The 21,062-nt window shown below is 36.0% G+C and overlaps 1 protein-coding gene and 1 long non-coding RNA gene across 4 annotated transcripts in view; one reads left to right on the forward strand and one right to left on the reverse strand.

Annotated features, from left to right (window-relative positions):
- Positions 1 to 7,999, reverse strand: part of LOC109503376 — a 107,807-nt gene extending 99,808 nt beyond the window's left edge. Inside the window, exon 1 of one of the 3 annotated variants that reach the window (XR_006584927.1) lies at positions 7,798 to 7,999. This is a non-coding gene — a long non-coding RNA (uncharacterized LOC109503376). The remainder of the gene's footprint in view (positions 1 to 7,797) is intronic. The other 2 variants (XR_002735834.2, XR_002162320.3) reach the window with 2 other exon arrangements.
- HSPA13 (heat shock protein family A (Hsp70) member 13) lies at positions 7,996 to 20,889 on the forward strand. Its single transcript, XM_003991529.6, has 5 exons — positions 7,996 to 8,142; positions 9,749 to 10,089; positions 13,775 to 13,988; positions 16,101 to 16,268; positions 17,811 to 20,889. The coding sequence occupies exons 1-5, from the start codon at positions 8,004 to 8,006 to the stop codon at positions 18,476 to 18,478; spliced, it is 1,530 nt and encodes a 509-aa protein (XP_003991578.4). The 5' UTR covers positions 7,996 to 8,003; the 3' UTR covers positions 18,479 to 20,889.
- Positions 20,890 to 21,062: the final 173 nt, after the last annotated feature.

The raw sequence follows: 21,062 nt of genomic DNA on the forward strand, positions 1-21,062 counted from the left end.
AATTTCTATTGCTTAAGCCCCCTAATCTATGGTATTTTGTTATTATGACAGCCCAAGTTGACTAAGACAAGAAGATAGGTTGTTTGCTAATGTCTTTAATAAACAGACCTAGTTTCAAATTCTCCCTTAGCTAACTCTCAAAATCTGTTTCCTGTCTTTAAAAAGTTATTAATCTATCACAAATCTTGCAAAAAAAGCTTACAATACATACAAAGCAGCTATTATAGAAGTAAATAGGTAACTACTATTATTTTATGTTTTATTAATAATTCAAATAAACTTTTTAGCAAACCATAGACTGTTATACCTTAAAGACAGCTCAAATAATACATATTTAAATTCAAATTCATCATTAAAAATTGATTGTCCAGAAAGAAGTGGTTTATCTTTCATGAGTCTAATCATTTGTTTTGATCTTCAAGTTCAAGGTAGTGTGATCTTTGAATGACTAGCCTCATGGCAGAATATACTAATACTCATTAAAGAAGATAAAAGCCTATAAAATTATTTTGTCAGGTTGTTGAACACACTGTTTATGCAGCATTTGGCACAATAAATTTAAAGATATAATCATGCTATTTATACAAACTCACATATCATTATTAGCTTAAGTAAAAATCGCCCTCAGTGAATACAGCATTTGACACAATTTGGGAATAGATAATAGTTCATGGATAAATCCAATTATTTTAGTAACACTAGAAATATATGTGATGACATGTTCCAATACACATTCATTCAATCACAAAGCATCTAATATTCATGTATGGCATGCTCTGAAAATATTAAAATGTGCTAGACATAGTCAGAGTCTTTAAGCAGCTGGATCCCTAAGACTTAGTAAAGTGTTTCACCCATATCCTTTCATATCCTTTCGGTATTTACTTCTTTTATTTATTCATTCAGTTAATATATTTTAGGCAGCCACCATGTATTTGGCACTCACAGTTCTAGGAACAGGGAATATAACGAAGAACAAGACAACAAAGCCCCTTGTCTCCTGAAACCTCCACCATAGTCTGCACTGTACTTGCCTATTTCCTTCTTCATCTTCCTCTGTCTTGGGCACATTTACCACCCACCAAAGTTTTTAGCACACAGTAATAAATAGTGCAATCAGACATAGGAATAGCATGCATGCCACACCTCCATATCCAAACCCATGGTAGACATTGTTAATTAATTATGGCTCTCATTCCCCAAGAATCTGAATGTGATTTCAAAATCCTTTTCAATCCTGTGAATACCGTGAACACTGTGAATCACACTATTCACACCAGAAATGACTTATCACTTAAAGTTAACAAGCAAGATGGGGCTCAAGTTGGTTGAGCATCTGACTTCCACTCGGGCCGTGATTGCAAGGTTTGTGAGTTCAAGCCCCACATTGGGCTTGCTGCTGTCAACACAGAGGGTGCTTTGGATCCTCTGTCCCCCTCTCTCTCCACCCCTTTCTGGCTCTTGCTCTCTCCCTTTCTCTCTCTCAAAAATAAACATTAAAAAAGTTAATAAACAAGTTAAATTATGTACTTAAAACCCCTTAATATAGGGGTGACTGGTGGCTCAGTAGGTTAAGAATCAGACCCTTGATTTCAGCTCAGGTCATGATCTCACAGTTCATGAATTCAAGCCCTGAGTCAGGCTCTGAGCTGACGGCAGAGGGATTCTGCTTGGAATTCTCTGTCTCCCTCTCTCTCTGCTCCTCTCTCATTCTCTCTCTCTCTCTCTCTCTCTCTCTCTCTCTCTCTCTCTCTCTCTCCTTATCTCTCAAAAATAAATAAAGAAAAATAAATAAAAACCCCTGAGTAGAATGCAGAACATAGGAGCAAGCTCTAGCCCCTGTTTCAATAAACAAGAAAAAAGGCATGCAAGAAAAAAGGCATGTAACTCAAGTTTGTAAAGGCAAACCTGAAAGTAGTGAGAAAGCAAAGAGGACTAGAAGAATTGTTTCCAGGGATGGAATAGCTCCTCTTGGGCAAGATAAGACCAGTGGCAATTCTCTTCATTGGGAGCATTTGCAAAATCTTCCGTGTACATACTAAAGATCCAGCTTGACTTAAATTAGGAAAAAAAACTTGCTACAGAAAGAGAAATCAGCAGAGTTTTGGGTGGTCATCGGCAATAGAATCTAAAGGAGCCCAAATGTGAGTGTTGGGGTGGTGCAAAAATTCCTGCTTTTTTGCCCAGCTGAGGAGACAAAGCCCCTTTAGAGGGTGGGGTCCACAAAAACACAGAAAATTTCTCTACTTGAAATATATGAAACCATAGAAGTACTAAATTTATCTTAAGTTACAATTAAGTGCCCACCAAGCTAAATTCCCTTGTGAACTGAGATGATCTGCCCTCAGCCCATGTGTGTAACAAAGAAAAGGGCAAATGCTGAGGAAAATAACATCAACCTCTCTCTTCATGGTTCTTTGGCATGCAAAAGTAAATATGAGACATTGGAAGAAGCAGGAAAATGTAATTGAAATGGGGAAAAATAAAATGATATAAGGAGACCACGTCCCTTCCATGAATGTCATCAGAATAAACAGACAAGAGCTTTAAAGTAAATAACACGATTAACAATAATTTTAAATAAAGTAAATTATGTAAAGAATAAAAGATTGATATTTTCAACATATAATTAGAATCAATATAAAAACCAATGAAACATTCTAGAATCGAAAAAATACATATATGAATTTAAGAATTCACGGAATAGCTTAATACCCGATTCGACACAGTAAAGACACTATTAGTAAACATAAAAACAGAAGAATATTCAAACTGAAGCCCAGAGAGAAAAAAATAGAAAGAACAGAAAGAACTGAGTATAAATGAATATAGGAGAAAAAGTTAATACAAGACATGAGCTAATGTATGTGTAACTGGAATCTCAGATGAAGAGAAAAGGGACAGAAACAATATTTAAAGAGATATTGATGAGAATTTTTCCAAGCCTTATGAGAGGTATCAATCAGAGATCCAGGAATCTCAGTCAACCCCAAAAAGGATAGATACAAAGGAACTATACATGGCAAAACATAGGTAAAATGCTCAAAAACAAATAGAAAAACTTTTTAATCAGGCAGAGACAAGACAAGAAGATTTCAGAAGATTTGATTAACTTCAGAAAGTAAGAATGAGATTTATGACTGACTTTCCAAAAGAAACAATAGAAGACAATGGCAATGGAACGACATCTTTAAGGCAATCATTCCTTCTTACCCCCTAAATCTATGTTAAACTTAATCCCCAATATAATAGTTTTAGAAGGTGGGACCTTTGAGAGGTAGTTAGCTCATGAGGGTATAATCCTCATGAATGTGATTAATACCCTTATGAAAGACCCCAGAGAGTTCCCTTGTTCCTTCCACCCTGTGAAGACACAGAATGAGGACAGCAGTCTTGAACCAGGAAACAGGGACTTCACAGCCTCCAGAACTATGAGAATTACATTTCTGTTGTCTATGAGCTATCTAGCTTATGTTATTTTGCTATAGTAGCCTGAACTAATACAATAATCATATAATTAGAAAATGATGATAGATTTGCCTATTTTTCTCGAATTTATACTTTCTATTTATTTTTTGCAGAGACTGCTAATTCCGAAGTACTCTTATATAATAGTTGTAAATGAGTATTCTTATCTCATTTTCAACTGTATTGGTAATAATTCTAAGTTTGGTGCTGGTTTGTTGTTTGGGATATATCTTTGATCATACATTTCTTATTGTAAACATATGTGATATACATTTCCACTTAAATTAATTTAAACTTACAGACAATAATGAAAATATAAGCTATTTTTAAAATAAAAGGCAAACATATTCATCTTTCAAAAGTTTGGAGGTATAATGAGATTCTGTGAAAAAACAAAAACATTAGTATCAGCTTTTTAGTTACAAATCAAATTTATTTCCTACCAATACCTTTACATGAAAAATCTTCATGCAATAAAGTTTTAATCCCCCGAAAACAGAAATATATGGAACCATAACAGTCTAGCAGAAGGATAAAATGTATAAATACTCTGGCTCAATACATGAGATCTGTCCTATTATGGCATAATTTTAACATAGTAGTAATCTTTTATGTTCAAATATTATAGTGCTTCATAGAATCTAGCAATGTAACTCAAACTAAATTGTAATTTCAATACACTTATTCTTTTAATGAAAGTGCAGAGAACTGGATCAATTTTCCATTCAATGAACTTTTCGTATACAGATGAGGGAAGAGAAATAAGTGTGAATTAAACAACAACAAGGACAATTTGTCCCCTGAATTAGATTGATATATGGTAAGATTTTTATTATTTGGCAGTGATTTTCCTAATGGAGCACATTTCTGAAATAATAATGAGAAATATCGGGATATATAATTAGACAATTTTTCACTTCAGCTACTATTGTTAAAGATTATCTCTAATCACCAAATTGAAGGTGAAGTATAATTTATTAAGAGAATGAACACTAATTGAGATCATAATTTTCTTGACTTCTCTTGGCCTCTATTTTTCTCTCTATAAATAAAGGGGTGGATCCAGATGCCCTCTAAGATATTTTCCGGCTATGAACTTCATTTAGTTATCTATTTAAAAGTCTCTAATAAATACTTACAACTGTGAATAAAAAAAGACAATCTGGCAGTTTTTAGTCCACCCTATTTATATTTATGCATACAATAACAATTGATCCTAAATCTGTTATCTGGTAAATTTTTTTGGTTTATTGCTTCCTTTTTTCATATGTTTTGGTACATAGATTTTTTTAAATTTAACTTTAAATGATATGTATTGACACTCTTCTAGGAAAAACTGAAAAAAGTATATATTTTAATTTTGTCCTACTTATTCTTCTTCATAACCTATTCTTTTATCTGTATATTTTATCATTTTTTAGTCATTCAGAAAGTTGCCTTCATAACCTTGAATTATCTATTTAAGCTTTGATTTCTTAAATTCTCCATTCCAAATATCTATGAACTCCCTGCTAAGAAAAATGAAGAAAACGGTATATCCACATTTCTTTCCATATCCCTGCCCTCATCCTTATTTCCCAACTCTGGGGTTTGCAGTTCTATTTAACATTAGTATAACCAACATTCTTATCTAAGGATTTCACTGTTCCTCTGGTTATAAGCAGACAAGAAGGAATAAGTGACCACAGCTACCATCCACTTTAGATGATTTAGGTAATGATATTTAGAACTTTTGAGCTGATGATGTTTACAAGAGTTTCTTGGACTTTGAGTTGATGCTGTAGTAGGATGAGACTTTGCATGTGGATGGATACAAATCTTTGGGGACCAGAGAGCAAATCGTGGTAGGCTTAAGTTCACATTCTAATCCTTGTAACCTGTGACTATGTTACTTTTCAAGGCAAAACAGGCTTTACAGATATTTTTTTTAAGTTACAGGGCTCGAGACGGGGAGATTATCTTGGATTGTCCAGGTGGGTCCAATTTAATCACATGATGTCTTCTGAGTCTACTGTTGCCACAGAGGTAGAAAGTCTCTCGGTTAAGTAATGTGGGTGGCCTCTAGAAGCTGGAAATAAGCCTAAGTTTACAGGTAGCAAGAAAATAAGAACCTTGATCCTCCAATCGCCAAGGAAATAAATTCTGCCAGCAATTCCTATCTAGCAGGAAACAATTCCCCCCTAGAATCTCCAGAAAGGAATGTAACCCTCTGCTGTTTTGATTTAATCCTGTGAGATCCATACCAAAATTCTGATCTACAGAAATGTAAAATAATAAATTTGTGGTAATTTGTTAAGGCAGTAATGTAATGGAAAAATGGAAAGTGTTTAGTTCTATTTTAGTTTCTCTCCTATATTAAGAGCATTCCACGATGAGACCATGTGAGCTCTACCTACTTCTTGACCATATCAGGATCCTATTAACAAGGAGGAAGGAGTGGGTGGCAGGGATAATAGGGATAATAGGGCCTGCCACAAATGACTAATCCTCTTGATTTGGTTTATATCTCTTGTCCTCCCTCTCAGACTTTCACCTATTGCTTTATGATCCAGAACATCTAACCTATGAGATTATTTTCTGTTTATATGCTCTTGGTAATTCAGTTCCCTCTTTCTGGGACACCTTCAACCAATTGCTTCATATTATCCTATTAACCCATCTCCTGGCTCCCTCTTACTCTTCTAAGTATTTTTTAGACATATTCTCTTTCACTAAGTCTTCTCAACTTCAAGATAAAATTACAGTGTTTATTCAATTCTGTTTCTGCCCTCTGTCCATACCGCAAATACGGTGTTGTCAATCCTAAAACTAGCCAGTTATTTTATTAGCAAAGTGAGTTTATTCAGGAATAGCAGAGGAATTGCAACTTGGGACAAGCAAACTATAGTGAACCACAGGCAAGTCCAGAGCACAAAGTCCAGTGGCTTGCTTTTATGGAGGAAAGGATAAAATTGTGAAGCTCTTTCTTAAAAGTCTGTTGGAGTTGAGTGAGAGTTTGAACTTCTCATTGGCTATCGCTATTGCTGGTCAAGGAGAAAAGTTTACTTCCTCCTGCTGGGGCAGTAAATTAAGCTTCTTCCTGCTAAACATGCAAAGTATGATTCCTTCTGGTGGAGTCTGCAACTGACAACCAGTGGTAGTCCCAGAGAATTGCCCATTCAAGACTTCTGGGCTCCATTTTAGATGAGGTTTCCTTTATTTTCACAGCATATACCATAATCAATTACATGTATGTGTTTACCTTCTGTCTCTCCTTCTGTTGTTACCAGTGGTTACCACTATGGTCAATAAATGTTTGTTAATATGATCATTATACTTAATAATATCCATGAATTGAGTGAATTATGTGTTCTTCATAAGGAAATTATACTCAATAGTACTCCCTAGACATACACATACTTTTTATGCTTTACATTGTGAAATATTTTTTTCAATGCACGAAATGGAGAGATTATAATAAATCCCCATTAACTATACTTCCTTCACCTTCAATAACCATAATATTTTCATGTATGTGTTTTAAGCAGCTAGAAAGCCAGTGGTGGTGTATTACTCCAGCAGGTAGACTTGTTATCAACAGGGATATCAACTTGATTTACATCTAAGGTGAGGAAACATTTCAATTCTCCAGGATCATAGTTCTGGTGCCCTTTAATAACAGCAATAAAAGACAAAACACTCTCATAAAGAGCCATTAAGTACTACCCAGTAACCAAGAAGAAAAGAAAAAAAAAGGGGGGGGGGGTTGTATATTATAGACACGGACCTGAGAAAACACTTCACAAGTGTCCTAAATGGCCATTATATGTTACAGGACTTGTCCATGAAGGCAATTCCTACCAATTGTGACTTAATTCCAGAGAAAGCTCAAGTGTTTTGTTTTCGTTAGTAACAGTACACTTCGGTGTTAGCAAGACAAAATGCTTCCTTGCTCTCTTGAATAAATCACATTCACTGAAGACTGGTTGAATACTTTTATCCCAAAACAAAAGTAGAGGGCTGAGGAGCTTTATTGGGAGTTTCAGCGATGCCCCATCAGCCTGCCTCTGTGCCCACACTGCTGTAGGGGCTGTTGTAGGAAGGCTGGAGGGATGAGGGGCGCTTAAAGGATCCCCATGCAGAATCTAGATCTAGGCAAAGGAGCACTCTTTCAAAGGCAGGAAGAACGAAAAAGCAAAGGCTCGAACCCGGGCCTGGTTAAGAACAGGGCCAAACGAAGCAATAACCTAACTGTCCTCACTCTCCCTCCAGCGAAGAGGGGCAGGCCGGAACTACACTTCCCATAATGCAAAGCGGCAGGGCGGCGCTAAAGAAATCGTTTGTTTTTACCTCTACTTGGCTCCAGTCGCTTCAGGTTTGATTATAAATTCCAGTCCCTCTTCTTGGCTCTCCTCCACCTCAGCCTCATTGGTTCCGTAGCCCCGGCGTAGGAGGGCGGCTTAGACGTCACTGGCAGCTGTTGAATGGAAGTTCTCAGTCCTGCGACCTGACGGTAAATGAAGTCCCTTCTCTGGTCAGATATGTAGCTTCTCCGAATGCGTCGGAGAAAAAGAACTACATTACCCAGTAGGCCTTGGGGCTGCGGGGCGGCGTGGGGGCGTTACCTCACGTCTGGTACAGTCATCCCAAGCCTCTTCGGCGGGACTGTGATGGCCGGAGAGATGACGATCTTAGGTCAGTGACCAGGGGTTCCCTGTGGCTGTTGCGGGCACTCGAGCGGTTTGGGGAGGCGGGGATAGGCGGGGGTGGTTGTCACCTCCTGGATCCAATTGGCGCAGTGGGAAGGGCTTCGAAAAGATGACTTAGAGTCGGTTTTTGGCTCTTCGGGTTGCCGAATTGGGGGTCGCGTCTAGAATGGCCTGGGCCAGAGTAGGCCTTGCAGGGCCGGCGGCGACCCCTCTGCGTACATCCCAAGGACATCGGGCCTCAGGAACGGGTCTTTTCAAAAGAACGTCGATTTTGAGTCATTGGTTGAATTGAGGCCTTCGAGAGGCCGCAAGAACGTGCATCCCCAAGACCTCTTTGTAGAGGAAGGGGGAGGAGCAGCACCAGCAGCCTGAGCTGCAGAGTCCTGGGGTGCTGCTGCATCTTGAGAGGTCAGGCCTCTTGGATGTGTGGTCTGATGCTCTTTCCATCCATCTAGTTTAGCAATTAATCCTCCCCGAACGGGAAAACGATGAAATGTTTCTGAAGTTTCCCACGTAGGAGCAAGTGGAAAGTGGGGCTGGCGCTTGATGTCCTTTTTTTCTTTTTCTTTTTCTTTTTTTTTTTTTTTTTGAGTTATGTGTTGAAGATGAGCGTACAGTTTGTGAAACAGACTCCTACCGATTGACGTTTGGGGTCGTATGTAACACGTACGGATATTCTCTCCTGAAAACAAATAACAGATTAATCGTAATTTCAAAGTGGCATCTTTCTTCATCACTTATGTTTACAATCTGCATGGCGTTTGTTCATATTTGTGTGTTTTTGTTTTTGTTTTTTTTTAATCAATTAATATTAGTTGAGCCTCTGCTATTTGCTAGGAGCCATTCCTGGTGGAGGGGATACAACAGTGAACAAAACCTGCCTTCAAGGCGCTTTATGTTGCCTTCAGGGTTCCACATTTATGGTTCTCTTTCCCTACATATTAACTCCTCAAGAAGTATTCCTTAATTCCTGTTTAAATACAAGAAGTTAACTGTGTTCTGTTGTAAGTGACAGTTTAATATTTAAACAACTTTCAAAATCATTTTACCAACTTATCCCGTTCATTCTTTTGGAAAGAGAAAGGAGATGAAGGGGTAGAGTTTTAGCCCTACGATAGTAACAAAGTGTTTGCTGTGGAAATTTTAATAATGAAATTTCTTTTTAATAATGATAATTAAAGCCGTGTAGAAAGCTATAAGATCTAAATACCAAATGATCAAGAATTTGAAATACACCTATATTTAACATTTATCTAGCTTTCGCTAGAGATAAATGGGTTTTCCTGTCAGCATCAGCACAATTAAAAGTTTTTACTTCTCATTCACCAAGGTGAAGTACACAGACCTACAACTAGAGGAGTTTTTTGTTGTTGTTGTTGTTCCTTCATTTTAATTGTGTTATGATCACTTTGCATTATGAAAAACTTGATGCCTGAGAGAATTGTTACCATTAGTACTATAAAAGAAAATATTTTGAGAGTGTGGATTATTAGTCTTATCTCAAAGAGTGATATTAAAGGGAGTTTGCTATAGTAATTTAGCGTATCATACTAGTTTACTAAGACCTATCTTTTAATTTGCCTGTATTTCAGGATCAGCTGTTTTGACTCTCCTGTTGGCTGGCTATTTGGCACAACAGTATTTACCATTGCCTACTCCTAAAGTGATTGGCATTGACCTTGGCACCACCTACTGTTCGGTTGGGGTGTTTTTTCCTGGCACAGGAAAAGTAAAGGTCATTCCAGATGAAAATGGGCATATCAGTATACCCAGCATGGTGTCCTTTACTGACGATGATGTGTATGTGGGTTATGAAAGCTTAGAGCTCGCAGATTCAAATCCTCAGAACACAATATATGATGCCAAAAGATTCATAGGCAAGATATTTACCCCAGAAGAGCTGGAGGCTGAGATTGGCAGATACCCATTTAAGGTAAGTGATTAGGCTAAAATCTGTTTTAATTTTAGTTCGGCGTATATTGTTGCAAGTGATGCCTTATACGACATTCTGTTTCGCCTTAATCTGCGTGGAAGTCGTGTTACAACGAGCAGACCTACAGCAATTCCAGAATGAGTTGATTCATTGGCTCCACAGTGCTATCCTGGACTCAGAGCCTCAGCTGTATCCTTGCTCTGCCATCCTCAGAATGTCTACTTATCTCTTTGTTTCATTGTAGCAAAAGCTGAAGCCCCCATGTACTATGGATCAATGGCCAGATAGCCAGATAGATGGACAGATGCTTTGTGTGTGTTAGGGTATACACATTTGTGTACTTAAAAAAAAAGAGAGATCATACTAGGCATTGCTGTTTTGACTTGTTTGAAACTCAACAATGTGACACGGACAGTTGGATAACAGGTTCACATTGTTTTCATGGACACTTGGAACGGCTATTCCTATATTTGTCCATTCTCAATAAGTGCACATTTTATTTTTTCCCTGGTTTTCCACTTATGTTGTAACTTCTTTGAGTAGCCTTGTACATATATCTTTGTGTTCTTCTTGATCATTTCCTAAACTGGAATTGTAGAAGTAGGAGAATTTGAGTTCTCTGAGTACTTTGATTGATATTGTCAAATTGTGCGCTGAAAGGTTGTGTGTCTTAACTATCTTTTTTAGAATGCTTATGTCTTCCCTAGTTACTATTTTTTAATCTTTGCCAATAAATAAGTGAAAATGGTATCTTCTATTAATTTTTCATTCCTTTGATTTTTAGTGAGGTCAGATTTTTTTTTTTTTTAATATGTTCATTGGCATTTTTATTTTCTTTAGGAATCCTATTTTGGGGTGTATCTTTTTTTATGACTATAAAATACCTTTGTGATATGTTTTCAGTGTTTTTTTTTTTTTTGTTTCTAATGTTCTTTTTATTTAACTGATGCTATATAATTTTGCTTTTGAGCTTTCAAGAATGTTAAATTTTCAGGACACCTGAGTGGCTCAGTCGGTTAAGCGTCTGATCTCACAGTCATGTGAGATCATGATCTCACAGTTCATGGGTTTGAGCCCCGCGTCAGGCTCTGTGCTGACAGCTCAGAGCCTGGAGCCTGCTTTGAATTCTGTGTCTCCCTGTCTCTCTGCCCCTTCCCTGCTCATGCTCTGTCTCTCAAAAATAAACATTGAAAAAAAATTTTTTTTTAAATGTTAAATTTTCATGTGGCAAATCATCTTGAAATTTAAAAAAAATGGTTATAGAGTCTTACAGACTTACAATGCCCTTTTCCATCCTATCCATTTGTATTTTTTTCTAATACTTTTACTTGAGCGTTTGTAAGGTTGTGTTTTGATGTTTTTTCTTTTAAATATTTTAATTCTTTTTTTCATTATGGTAAGTGTACTCTTTAATCCCTATCACTTATTTTATCCATACCTCCGACCCATGTCTTTTAAATATTTAAATGTTCTTTCCATAGAGGGTTTTTTTTCTTTTTTTTTCTTTTTTTTTTTTTTGTAATTATGAAGTGGAATTCTAAACGAATAGGTTTTAAAATTAATAGCTGTATCAGTGCTGCTTATTGAATAAAATTCTCAGATTTTTTATGCATATACAAAGGAGAACATAAATTTACCCCATGTATTTCTTATATTTATTTCTTTGTTCTTTTTTAGCTTTATTCTTAGAGTCTTTTATTAATTTATAAATCTTTTGTAAGCAGTGCTTAAATTATATAAAGCTATACATGTCCTCAAAATTATGATTTTGAGTGTATTATGTATTGATGCAAGTTATTTTTTCCCTGACTTTTAGGATATAACTGACATACAGCCCTGTATAAGTTTATGGTGTACAACATAATGATTTGACTTAAATATGTTGTGAAATGTTTAGCACAATAAGTTAACATCCATCATCTCATATAGATACAGAAGAAGAAATAAATTTTTTTCCTTTGTTGTGAGAGCTCTTGGAATTTATTCTCTCAACAGCTTTCATATATACCACACAGCGGTATTAACTCTGGTTGCCGTGTTGAACGTTACGTTCCCAGTACTTGTTTACCTTATGACTGGAAGTTTGTACCTTTTGTTTTGACCACCTTCATCCATTTTGCCCATGCTCCCATCCCCTGCCGCTGGTAAACCAGCTGATAAACCAGCTTATCTGAGTTTGGTTGTTGTTTTAGATTCTACACATGAGAGATCATATAGTGTTTGTCTTTCTCTGACTTATTGACGCTTAGTGTAATACTCTCAGGGTCCATTCGTGTTGTCACAGACAGAAGGATTTTCTTTTTCATGGCTGAATAATATTTCATTATGTGTGTATATCAACATAATCCATTTATCTGTTGATAGACACTTAGTTTGTATTCATGGCGTGGCTATCGTAAGTAAATGCTGCTGTGAACGTGGGGGTGCAGATAGCTACACAAGGGTATATTCCCAGAAGTGGAATTGCTACATCATATGGTAGTCCTAGCTTCAGTTTTTTGAGGAACTTCTGTACTGTTTTCCAACACAGGGTTATTTTCAGTTTTTGTTGTTGTTGTTAAGCTTCTAAGTGTTTTGATTTTTTTTGTTGTTGTTTCACCTGGGCTCTGAGGGTATGGTGTCTTTGAATCTTATTTTAATCGTGTCTTGTTTTTGTTTTTCCCAGATACGTCTGTTTTAATCGTAGCTTGTTTTTGTTTTTCCCAGATAGGTCTGTGGATGGTCAAGTTTTCTTCATTGAAACCTATTATACAGTCTAGAGTGATAAGAGTAAAGTTCTTATAATTTCTTAGAAGAGACTAATTGTCTTTACTGTTGATATTAATATAGTCTGTTGGTGAAAGTGGGATAGTATGTTTTAGAATTAATCTATTTCTTTATTTTTATTTAATTTATTTTTTAAAGTTTATGTATTTTGAGAGAGAGAGAGAGAGCATGCATGCACAAGCAGGGGAGAGGGAGAGAGAGAATCCCAAGCAGGCTCCACACTGTCAGTGAAGAACCAGACTAGAAGCTTAATCCCCCACGAACCGTGAGATCTTGACCTGAGCCAAAATCAGAAGTCAGATGCTTAACCGACTGGGCCACCCAGGTGCCCCTCATCTAGTTTTTTAAATATACAACCACATTAGCAGGGATAAGGAGCTAATACATGATACGTGTTTTCCCGGAAATAAGAATGTAAATGATACTTGATTCTTGGATAAGAACATAATGAACTACTAAAATGATTCGTGTTAATATGTACCAAAACATTTGTTCAGTTATCAATTATTTTTGGAGACAAGTTAATTAAAAGAAGATCCTAAATCAAATACATGATCCAGCAACTTTTATTCCTTATATTTCACCTTTTTTCTTTTATTCGTTTAACAAATATATATTGAAGATCTTCTGTGTTCCATTTATATGCTTGGTGATGAATTTGGTTATTCTGCTGTTATTGAAAGCTATGGTGTTGACTCACTTTATAGATTTTGAAGTATAACTTTTAATAACTTCTCATCTTGGTAAATGACAGATTACAAAAAATTTTATGACCTTATGAAGTTAAATTTTTATTGAATAAGTCCAGTGTGTATGTATGTATGTGTTTAAGTATATGTGTGTGGATGTGTACACACACAGTTTTACATTTCTTTCTGTCCTTTTTGTTTTGTTTGTTTTTTACTAATCCTATTCATAGGTTTTAAACAAAAATGGAATGGTTGAGTTTTCGGTGACAAGTAATGAGACCATCACCGTTTCCCCAGAATATGTTGGCTCTAGACTACTGTTGAAGTTAAAGGAAATGGCAGAGGAGTATCTCGGAATGCCAGTTGCTAATGCGGTTATTTCTGTACCAGCAGAATTTGATCTAAAACAGAGAAATTCAACAATTGAAGCTGCTAACCTTGCAGGTAATACCACCCTTGCCTGTGTTGCATTTTTTCTCAAAATGTTCTTATTTTGAAAATCTTCTGTAGTAAGGTATATCACTTTGCAAACCACCTAATTATCTAGGCATGTAAATAAACCCAAAGGAGGTAAATTAGATGGATTTTGATATACATTTAAAGATAAAAATTAAAAAAATTCTATAGCGCAATGTAAAATGCAACATATTATGACGACGGCCAATAAGATAGTCCTGTGACAAAGACTGAGGACATGGGTTCATGATAGCAGTGAGGAATTTTTTTTATAAATTTTCTTTAATGTTAAGATGAGTGTAATATTTTTTTTTTTTTTTTTTATCTGAGGTGGAAGAGAACTCATTTAAAACCATTCAGCAAATATTGGGTCCCTTGGCAAACAAAACATAAATCCCTGTTTCCGTGGAGCTTCTATTCTATTGGAGAGAAACAGAAAGTCTGTATTAAAAATAAGTATATTATGGGGTTTCTCACCCCTAGCATATTTGGGCCTAGATAATTCTCTTGTGGGGAACTGTCCCATGCATTATAGGAGAGTTGGTAGCATCCCTAGCCTCTGCTCACTAGATGCCAGCAGCACCAGCCTCTCCAGGACATGACAGTCATCTGTCTTCTGGCATTGCCCAGTGTTCCCTGAGGGCCAGAATTGTCCCTGGTGCAGAGCCCTGATAAATGTGTATCAGAAAGAAATGTGCTATGGAAGACAGAGCAGCATAAGACGAGGATTGCTGGGAGTGGTCAGGAAGTGGGGGACTTGGGTTTTACAGTGGCCAAGTAGGCCTCCTTGAGAAGGTGACATGTAAGCAGATTTGAAGGAGGTGAGGTTGTTAGGCAAGCAGATATACAGAGGAAGTCTGTTGCAGGAGAGAAAACAGTCATTTAGCAGCCATAACATGGGAATTTGCTGGCACATGTGAAGATGAGAAGTAGGTAGTGTGGCCAGAGCAGAGTGAGTGATGAAGTCAGAGAGCTAAAGGAAATGGTGTTAAGGTTTTTAAATAAATTCTTCAGAGTTTGAATAGTTTTTTATGGTTCCTGATGCATAATAGCATATTGCTTTCTAAACCACTCATTAAGTGTGGCACTTAGGGTAAAGCAAGAAATTTGCACAAAGAAATCTGAACTTTCACTGTTCACTGTAATGTTTAACATTGTCTTCAAGATCAGATTGCTGTATATTTCAGATTTGCATTTGAGGGGCCTAAATTTTTTTTTGAGCGTCCTAAATTTTAAGTCTACTTTTTGAGTCATTATGTCTATTGAAATATTTCATGTAATTTTTTATCTATTTATCTGCTTGTTTTTATCACTCTTTTTTTTTTTTTTTAAGTTTCTTTATTTTGAGAGAGACAAAGGGCAAGTAGGGGAAGGGCAGAGAGAGAGGGAGTGAGAGAGAATCCCAAGCTCAGAGCCCAACACGGGGCTTGATCCCACAAACTGAGATCATGATCTGAGCCGGAATCAAGAGTCAGATGCTTAACCAACTGAGCCACCCAGGAGCCCCTGTCAAAGTCATATATATGTATGTATGATCTCTCTCTCTCTCTATATATATATATATATATAGAGAGAGAGAGAGAGAGAGAGATCATACATATATATCACATATGTATGTCATATGTATATGTCATATGTATATGTATGTCATATGTATATGACATACATATGTGATATATATCATATATATATATGATGTTTTATTTATTTTTGAGAGAGAGAGAGAGAGAGACAGTGCAAGCAGGGGAGGGGCAGAGAGAGGGAGACACAGAATTTGAAACAGGCTCCAGGCTTTCATTTCCACAGCAATTTATTATAGCACATAATGATTAAGCTTTTATTGCTTATGTATTCTCAAGTAAAATAATGAAAATTAGAAGAAGCTAAGAGTTTTTTTAATTAAATATTAATTAATAAAGACTAGAATGATACATTCCACTGAATCTGGGCTTTTCTTTTTCTTACCTTAATAAAAGCCATTGTTACTCATTGGGGTTCATGCTTTAGAAAACACACTAACATTGTGTGAGGTTGAGTGGGAAGAAATTTTGATAATGGTGTCCTCCGATGAATTGTTCTTCCTTCCAACCAATCTTACAGGACTGAAGATCTTGAGGGTAATAAATGAACCCACAGCGGCAGCTATGGCCTATGGCCTCCACAAGGCTGATGTCTTTCACGTCTTGGTGATAGATTTGGGCGGAGGAACTCTAGATGTGTCGTTGCTAAATAAACAAGGAGGAATGTTTCTAACCCGAGCAATGTCTGGTAAGAAAAATACAGGGAGACTAAAAGAGGTTCACACAATGCTTTCCTTAGCACACCTAATGTGTTAAATGTTTATTTAAAATTTTTTTTCAGTGTACTTTGACTTCATTTTGGTAATCTATGTATGTTATTTTATAACCACCATTTGTGTATTTTTACAGCAAAAATTAAAGTCTAAAAAAAATGGGCATCCTACATGGTAGATAAATATACTGCCAGTTGTAGTTCACTGAGCCAGTAGGACTTGATGGCTGTGGTGAAGGGGACAGAAAGCAAGAAAAACCCTTTAAAATGAAGAGTGATCAGTTTATTTCATTTGATAATATATTTTACAAAATAGATGTCTTTAGAAAATCTAATACTATTAATAGTATTCTCTAAGAAATAAGAGGATTTTGCATTCTAAATCTTTCTTTAAAGGTTTTGTTTTAATTTAAGGAATTGAGCCTGTTTTGAAAGAGAAGTTGTCAGTTATAGGTTGTCTAACTCCTGCTTTTTTCTTTTTCCTAACTGGATTCTTCAGAACCAAGTTCAGTGCCAGGGCTTTGTACCACATTAATCTTTTCCCTTTACATCTTTTTTTTCTTTTAATTTCAGCTCTTAAGCAAGCAAACATGTTATAAAAAGACAAAATGTCTACTGCTACTTTTTAATTATAAGGACTTTCTTCTTTTGAGAATAATGGCAGTCAGTGTTTTTAAATTGCAATTAAAAGCTAATCTGTTGTCAATCTTTATCTTCTCAAAAATTATTTGATATCATTAAGAAATATTTCCTTTTCTATCATTTAAAATTTTTAACCATGGGGGAAGGGAAGGGGAAAAAATAGTTTCAAACAGAGAGGGAGGCAAACCATAAGAGACTCTTAAATACAGAGAACAAACTGAAGGTTGTTGGGGTGGCCAGGGGAGAGGGGAAAATGGGTGATGGGCATTGAGGATGGCACTTGATGGGATGAGCACTGGGCGTTGTGTGTAAGCGATGAATCATGGGAATCTATTCCCGCAGCCAAAAGCACACTGTGTACATATGTTAGCTAACTTGAAAATAAATTATATTTAAAAAATTAAAACTAAGAAAAATAAAAATTTTAACCAGATATGTACTGTTTTTAAATTTTTTTTTTCAACGTTTATTTATTTTTGGGACAGAGAGAGACAGAGCATGAACGGGGGAGGGGCAGAGAGAGAGGGAGACACAGAATCGGAAACAGGCTCCAGGCTCTGAGCCATCAGCCCAGAGCCCCACGCGGGGCTCAAACTCACGGACCGCGAGATCGTGACCTGGCTGAAGTCGGACGCTTAACCGACTGCGCCACCCAGGCGCCCCAATATGCACTGTTTTTAAATAGAACACATTTTAGTTAAAATCTTTTTAACCCAATTATTTTTAATCAGTTTTTGTATGAATAAAATCTTAATAGTTAAGTACATTAAGAGATGTATGTCTAGAATATTATTTCCATACATACTACAGACATGTATATGCATATACACATACAAATGCATAAATGTAATATGAACTTTTTTATTTCTAACTTAGGAAACAATAAACTTGGAGGACAGGACTTCAATCAAAGATTGCTTCAGTACTTATATAAACAGATCTATCAAACATACGGCTTTCGACCCTCTAGGAAAGAAGAAATTCACCGATTAAGACAAGCTGTGGAAATGGTCAAATTAAACCTGACTCTTCATCAGTCTGCTCAGTTGTCAGTATTACTAACAGTGGAGGAAGAAGACAAGAAAGAACCTCAGAGTAGGGACACTGAACTGCCAAAGGACAGATTTTCCCCCGCTGATGGCCACCATGTGAACAGTGTGTTTGGAGCTGGCCTTTCTGAAAAGAAAAGTGGAGAAAGTCAGGTGTTATTTGAAACAGAAATATCACGGAAGCTCTTTGACACCCTTAATGAAGATCTCTTCCAGAAAATACTTGTACCCATTCAGCAAGTACTAAAAGAAGGCCACCTGGAAAAGACTGAGATTGATGAGGTGGTTTTGGTTGGGGGCTCTACTCGTATTCCTCGAATCCGCCAAGTCATTCAAGAGTTCTTTGGAAAGGATCCCAACACTTCTGTAGACCCTGACCTGGCCGTGGTGACAGGAGTGGCCATCCAAGCAGGGATCGATGGAGGCTCTTGGCCTCTTCAAGTCAGTGCTTTAGAAATTCCCAATAAGCATTTACAGAAGACCAACTTCAACTGAATTATAGAGGGATGATTATTTGTGATTGTCTCATGATCTCTTCCTCCTTATCAGACCACCTCCTCCAATAAAGAAAAATCTGTAAAATAATCTCACAAATTTACCTGAAAGGGAACATTTAGATACACAGAAATTTTACATAACATTTTGTTTTAGGATGAAATGTGACCAGATTGATCCTATTTGATTTTGGAGAGATCACATTCCAACAAATACTTCCAAAATGACAGAGTTGAGGTAAAACTCTTAAAGGAGCATGGGTGGCTTTGTTTTTTGGATTCTGGAAGTAGATTACCATATGCACTTAACGTCGTATTCTGTAAACATTGCCTGGTGCCAATTTTACAATTCCCAGTTCATACTAAATTGTATTAGCAGGAGCTGGTAATTGATTGACTTGGTCATCACATGTAACTATTAGTTTGAGCTATACTTGAAGGACAGTATTGGTGTCAGATTTTTACATTGGCTGGGAGATAGGCAGTATTATTAATATAAGCTGCATATGTAATATTCAGTAACTGACATGTATGTAATAAATTTGCTTTCACAAATTCAAACTTACGTGATTTATTCAAATGTTTCAGTACCAGACAGTAAAAGTAACCAACTTACACTGTAGTTCCTTCATTTGTTATACATTATTTGCTTGGATTTCCATGATTCTGCCTGGTTAGAAAACAGGAATTATTAATTTGATTTGATACATGTCTTAATGTCATAATAAAGCCATCATCACTATCTCTTTTTTGTTATCCACAGTGTTTGCAGACTTGGTAATTAGCAGTAATTAGCTACAGTATTTATGTTTTTGTTTTTGTTTTTGTATCTTTATTTTCAGTGAGCCCTGGACACTGTAGCTTGCATTTGAACTGTCAAATCCTACTTGATTCAGTTTCTATGGAGATTTTACCCCATATTATTTGACTGAAGATCATTTGTAAAATCCTTATTACTGTTTCCCACTATCATTTTACAATAGTCACTCTTGGACTGTTTTTAGCCTTAAGGTTAGTATGTGATGAGAGCAAAAACAATTGTGAATATTGGAAGTAATGTTGCAATCTAATGTGGAAGGCAATGTGGAAAAATTTCTACAAATCAGCATTTGTAGCAGTTTTGTTTTGCTTTTGTTTGTTTCTGTTTAGAAAAGCTACAGGGACCAAGAAAGAAAATATAGCAAGCAGTTCTGTTTCTGAGATGCCCATATTTAAAGATTTACTTATTTATTTATTTTTTTTCTTAATACAAGCATGCTTCATACCATATTCAAAGATTATACTCTGGTCAACATGTTTGTTGATGGAAAGTATGTCTGCTTTATATCCATTGTTGAATTTAAAGGCTGTTGAATTTCCAATCACTGAAAAGAGAACTAAGCAAACTCATTTCAGCAACATCAAAACAATTCAGCTACTCATAATAAAAAGCTGAATGTTAATATTTTTCGCAGATCTAAAAAAATAATGTTAGCAATGAGATTGCTGTTAAGACACAATTTCAATCAAATAGTTTGTGTACGGAATGTCAAGTAGGTAGGAAAAAAATGTTTGTTGACATATTTTATTTTAGAACTAACAGAGAAATGCCAAAGATGAATCCTTCACTGCATTATGAAAATATTTGAGTGTTCTCTCAGACAATATGAATCTTTAATAGATTTTAGAATTGGAAAAGATCTTTTTGCAAAGGTCTTTAAGAAAAAAGTGTTCCATCTGTCAAAATCTCCACATAAAATATCAAATTTAACCTGAAGAATTTTGACATTTTTTTAAAAAAAAACCTTGACTTTCTCAAATACATGAGATAGTTTAGGACAATGTGTTAGGGCAACAATTTGTTAAAAAAGGGCAGCTAATCTCATATACTGAAAAGGGAATTTAAATAATTTGTGTCTAAAAAATAGAATGGCAGTGTTGGAATTTGGGGGCAGTGTTTAGCATATTCTCTAATATAGTTACACCTTTAAAAATACGAAGTAATGTCTGTCTTTGATCATATTTTAGGGGGCTATATATAAATGGTCTTGAAATCAATGTAGTTTATTTATTTAAAAGATAAAAATGCTTCCTGAAAGGGATATTTATGCCTAATCTGAAAACATTTTTCATAAAACAAACCTAATACATTTTGGTTGTACATCTAGCTAGTGTTTTTTGAAGTGCATAACTTTTTAAATATTGACTGTTGTATGATTAGAATATGTGAATGAGTAATTTATTTTGTATCAGGAATGTTTTGGTACTGTGTTTTCACTCAAACCACTGACTTAACAGATGCTACTGTGTATCACATGTACTGAAAACTATATAGTTCTTGTGCATAGCAGATTGTGCCTCTTAAATTTGTGTGTGTACAGGTAATTCACATTTTAATGTAAATAAATACCACTTTGAAGTTTTTTTTTTAAACTGTGTACTTTATTTTCCATTCAGGACTAGGCCAGAGTACATTTTTGAGGTTTACAAGTGACAGAGAAGGTAGGGATAGAGCTGATCTGATGCTCATGGCATGTGACTTCAGCAGCTGTTGCCTACTTGCCTGCATCCTGACTCTGGGGTTGCTTCTGTACTTTTCTAATTTT

This window comes from Felis catus, chromosome C2 (genome assembly GCF_018350175.1).
Source record: "Felis catus isolate Fca126 chromosome C2, F.catus_Fca126_mat1.0, whole genome shotgun sequence".
NCBI classification, from domain to species: Eukaryota; Metazoa; Chordata; class Mammalia; order Carnivora; family Felidae; genus Felis; species Felis catus.